The 5,665-nt window shown below is 20.4% G+C and overlaps 2 protein-coding genes across 2 annotated transcripts; both read left to right on the top strand.

Moving 5' to 3' along the window:
* Positions 1–1,343: 1,343 nt before the first annotated feature.
* Positions 1,344–2,790, top strand: PVX_009595 (variable surface protein Vir22, putative; the record flags this gene model as incomplete). Its single annotated transcript, XM_001612506.1, has 3 exons — positions 1,344–1,373; positions 1,523–2,503; positions 2,623–2,790. 3 exons carry the CDS (start codon positions 1,344–1,346, stop codon positions 2,788–2,790), a joined length of 1,179 nt encoding a protein of 392 aa, XP_001612556.1.
* A 1,896-nt stretch (positions 2,791–4,686) lies between these two features.
* On the top strand, positions 4,687–5,614 carry PVX_009600 (variable surface protein Vir5-related; the record flags this gene model as incomplete). Its single annotated transcript, XM_001612507.1, has 2 exons — positions 4,687–4,707; positions 4,856–5,614. The coding sequence occupies 2 exons, from the start codon at positions 4,687–4,689 to the stop codon at positions 5,612–5,614; spliced, it is 780 nt and encodes a 259-aa protein (XP_001612557.1).
* Positions 5,615–5,665: the final 51 nt, after the last annotated feature.

Raw genomic sequence — 5,665 nt, forward strand, 5'->3', positions numbered from 1 at the left:
ACAAAATTTGTTAAATCRTAGAAATAATGAAATATGTTCACTATTAATTACTAATCTACATATTTATATAATAAAAGGAAAAATTATATTTGCATAAAATTTGGTAAATATAAATAGAATAACAAGTTGCCATATGAAGGATATTAAGATGATCTCGGAATATAGAGTATAAAAATTTAATGTTCATTGGAAAAAATTTAAATAGATAGAGATACATTAAGATACTTAAGAACGAAAAGACAATTTTAATAAAGAAAATTTTATATTTTATTAAAAATATGATAAAAGCAAAACTATACTGTTATAAACAGAATAATAAAAAAGGAATGTCTGAAAGAAAAATTACTATAACAATTTCTTTTAATTTTAATATATTAATTACAATATATCAACAATGTGTACATAGATGTTGCAATATTGTAGTATAATTTTCTTTCGCTATTTAATCTAGAACATTATATAATAGAGAAGTTAAGCGTTCATATTATTAACACTCATTAGATATATTGATATAGTTAGTTAAAATATAATTCTATAATACTAAAAAATAAATATTTACACTTAAAAGAAAACTTGAATTATCATAAAATATAAAATCATTATATCAATCTGTCATTCTATAAATTTACCTAATCCTGAATAAACAATATGCTATTGGTCATTCTTATAATTTATTGTAACACTTGCGTATAATATATTTCAATAATGTTATTTTTCTTTATTAAAATAATTTATCAATTACTAAACAATATATATAATATAAATAAAATTTTAACTTCTTTTGTTCAATCATATTATGTAAATATTAGTTATTTTATTTATATAATATTTATGAAATTCCATTTATATCAAATTAAAAACAATAATTATATAATAAAAATAATTATTATAAAAAAAACAAAAATTGTTTTAATACATATATATACTTCGAATTGTAAAATATATTTATAAAAAATAAAATAAGTAAAATGTATAATATATATACATGAAAAAAGTGATTAAGCAAATGAAAACAGGATATGTGCTTAAAATAATTATATATTAATATAAGAAAAATTTATATACTTTTGATTCATTCATAATTTTTTATTTGATTGATTATAATATTATTATTTTTTTAATTACAGGCGCTCAATTATTTATGGAATTAATATTGCTATTTTAATAATTGTGAAAAGTGTATTAAACTATGACGTTTACAAAAACATAATTACTCTTATATAATTTATGATATTGTAAATATAGATGACATTATAATATTGCATATACGTATATTTTTTATACTTATAAATATTTTAACACTTATAAGTTTTATTAACACATCTACTTGGTGTATCATAGCAATGGAAGAAACTACTGAAGATAATTATTCGGTATAGAAAGCCTTCCTTTTCCTTAAATCCCAATTAATAATCTGTTGTTTATCGTTTAATTTTTTCTAAAAATCAATATAGAGAGCTTTTCAAAAAAAATTACTGTTTAAGTAATATACGTTATCTATAATCTTTTCTGCAATATATAGGATTTATTTTTAAAAGATTCATTTAATTACGGATTATATAAGAACCTTACTAGAAATGACATTAATTATGAAGATAATCGTTATTGCAGTAATAATAAAAGGAAATTTAAGGGAAACAGAGAGATTTATAATCTGTGTAATATGTATGCAAAAAATTTAAAACAATTATCAACAATTATGGAAGAAGAAAAAGATAGCAAACAACACTGCAGATATTTAACATTTTGGTTAAATGATAATATAAGTAATATTTTTAAAACTCATCAAGTTCCTAAGGAAGATCATAATAAAATTATTCAAGGATTTTCATCCGTATCACACTTGGTAAATGGAGGTTTATCTAAACCTCATTGTGATTATTATTATGATAAAGGGATAACCATGGAAATATGGAAAAAATGGAAAGATTTATATGATTATATTATAAATAGGAATCATATTCAAAAAGTAATTAATACAAGTAAGGATTTATGCGAAAAATATTCAACGTACTACAGTTATATTAAAGAAATATATAGTGATTATGAAAAAGAGTGTTGTATTAAACAGTATGGTAATTGTCCTGAATATCTTGATTTTCGTGAATGGTGCAATGATGATAATGTTTTAAATAAATTATCATGTGCTCATTCTCACCATGATGATGCAACTCCTGTAAAATCTCCTGAAGATGTAGCGGGGGAGGAACAAGTGGCAGAAGAAGCATCAGAGGGAAACAAAGAAGATAAAGGACAACAAGCACAAAGTCAAGGTATAGGAGGTGAAGCACTATCAGTAGGAAGTGAAGGAGGGCTATTTTTAACTGAAATTGATGTAAGAGGAGGACATCTAGACACTGAAGTAACAGAATCTTTAGGTAACAAACAATTTGGTACTGAAGATAACAATGGAGAATCTAGTAATTATAATGCATCTAACCATGTTAGAACGATTACATATACTTCTTTAGGATTGGTTTTACCTCTAGCAACTTTATATAGAGTAAAAAATTATTTACAAAACGTTATTATTATGTAAGAATATTAATATTACTTTAAGATGAGAGGTTATTAACACGAAAAAATTATATTTTCTAATACAAATGTTCTTTCTACTATTAGTTCACCCCCTTAGGATCATGGGTAAATACAAAAATACTCGGGAAAAATAAATTAATGGAAAATATGAGAAATAACAATTACGAATTACTTTTAAATGACATCCGAAATAGTGAGATGAGTTTAAACGACACGACGTATAGCATAAGTTATAATTCTGCAGCAAAATAATAATTTATACTTACCTCAAAATAGATATTTGTATTAAATGACAATCAAATTATTAAAATGTCATTTAAATCGTAAAGAAATAATAACATAAAATAAATAAAAAAAATGCATATATTAATGTAATTTATTATTAGAACATAGCTGGAGAAATACTTAATGAAAAATTATAAAATAAGGCAAAAAAGAAAACATGCATAAGATTGTATTACACGAAAAATATACGTACTATTACAGACAATAATAGAGATACATAAAATTAAAAATAATACTCTACGCAATAAATTATGCGCTATGAATAGTAAACATATAAAATAGTATTAGTTTAATAATTGTTATGTTGTCTACATCACTATTCACTCATAATAATAAATATATGTAATAGTGTTCTAAAAGGATTACCAGTAATGTTTTATAAACATACAGTACTGTAACGTGGCACATTATACAAAAAATATTCAATTTATTCATATATAAAAAATATAAAGAAAAAAATTACCAGAAAAAAACAAATTAAATATTACATATAAAATAAAATTGAATAAATTCAGGAAGATTTATATATATTATTATATCTTCTAGTTTACCGCTGTTACAGATTAATAATACATGTTAAATTATATATCACTCGATTATTAATTTATGCAGTTATATTAATCAGATTAAACGTTAAAATAGACAATAATATTCTACATCAAATAAATACAATTTACATATTATTTGTTATATTATAAAAGCGATTAATATATTAATTTCTACGGTGATATAAAAAGGACTAATTATTAATCAATTAGTGAAAAAATAATAAAAAAATAAAACCATAAATTCGTAAACCATGAGGATAAAAATTTTATATTGTTACTAACAATAAATATATTATAATTTTATATCTTTTTATATAGCATAGATATTATTAATAATGAAAATACTATGTTCATTATCATTATTGTTTTTTAGATCAGATTTTAAAAAAAAAAATTTTTTTATTATTATATAAATTTTAAAACAACTTAAAGATATTTATTATATATTTAAATAAATGATACTAAATTTAATTCATTATAAATATTAAATAAATATACGTATTATTAATTTAAGTATATTTGGCATGCATAATTTAATTTTTTCTCATATTTAATTGCAATGATATATTCTAATTTATATGCTTACTTTATGTGTTATCATAATTGAAAACAGAAAAAATCTAATTTTGAATATAGTTTTAAAAAATACTATTGAATTATATTTTAAAATAAAATACATGTAATAATTAAAGCAAACTAATTATAATTAAGCATATATTATAATAATGTTTTACGCACAAAAAAATATTTAATTGTTTTGTTTTTTACTGTAAATAATTTATACATTTTAGCTTTTATAAAATATAAATTAGCATACATATCATATTAATATATATGTTTCATATAAATTCCACAGTAAAAATAACAAAATTATTTCAAAATTAAATTTTTTATTTTTATGTATAATTAATTTTAACCCCAAAACAAATATTTGTGAAAAATTTTAAAAAACCATTTTATTTCTAGACAATACAACAACAAAAAATAAAATATTAATTGAATATTACAGCGTAATATATACATTTCATATATCATACTACAAAATATAATATTAGGATTTTTAATATAACAATACAATACTTCGTTATCATTTCAAAATATAATTTTTTTTTTACACTTTTTTAATTATGCTATATTAATATTGTCTTATGTAAACATGAACAAAAAAAAAAAAATTCCAATGATTTTACATAATTTAGAGATATAAAAAGATATGTATAACATAACAATGTATAATATGTTTTTATTTCTTTTATAGAAATACTTATGTTACTAAATTTTATTATTTATTTTAAATGGCATTGTTTATGTCAAAATGTCCGGAAAAGATCCAGATGTAATTATATATTTTAATATATTTTATTTTTTATTGAAATACGAGCATATAACTTCTTATTATAGTATTCAAATTTTACAAAATCATAATAGAAAATAATTTCAAATATATTGTTTATTGTATTCTTTTGTGTATAACTTTTTTTTAGTATTCATTTTTTGAGAATTTCGAAAGTTGTTATAAGATAGAATGTAAAAAGGAACAAGCGAACTTTGTTACAGAATATACGAATTATTGCAAGGATACACAATTTACATATAATAATGGTAATCAAGTTGTACATATTTGTAAAAATATGGTAAAACTTTATAACAGTGCAATATTAGAACATGGTTATAGCAAAAAACATTTTACCCAAAATAATGTTCCAGAATTCATTAACTATTGGATAAATAAAGAATTAACCAAAGCTGGGATTAACGATGATATGAGATCACAATTTTGCAAAAAACTCGATTCTATAACTCATAATTTTGATAACCAACAGCTATTAAAAAATAAAATATATGATATTAAAAAAAAGGATGTTAAAGCTATGAATATATTATACGAATTTTATAAAATTTTTTATGAATTAGCACAGAAAGGAAATAATTATTTGCAAGATTTTCTTGTAAATTTTAGAAAGAATTATAATGAAGGATTGATCAAATGTTTTAATGGGGCTGATGTTAAGTTTTGTCATGAATTAAATAAATATATAAAATTTTATGAACAAAGAAAAGGTCAATTATCAAATATATGTGATAATAACAAATGCCCCTCTTTAAAAAAATTAACATTATTATTATCACCTTCAAAAAAAGAACTTTTAAACATTGCTGAAAATGGTTACAAATTAATTGGGAGTTTACACATATCATACTTAGACGGACTTTATTCAACGGAAACTGACGATGTATATTAATATATTTTAATATATCCTTACTAATAACTTAATAAATTAATACAAATTAAT

Source organism: Plasmodium vivax, genomic scaffold (genome assembly GCF_000002415.2).
Source record: "Plasmodium vivax scf_4763 genomic scaffold, whole genome shotgun sequence".
In the NCBI taxonomy this organism is placed as follows: Eukaryota; Apicomplexa; class Aconoidasida; order Haemosporida; family Plasmodiidae; genus Plasmodium; species Plasmodium vivax.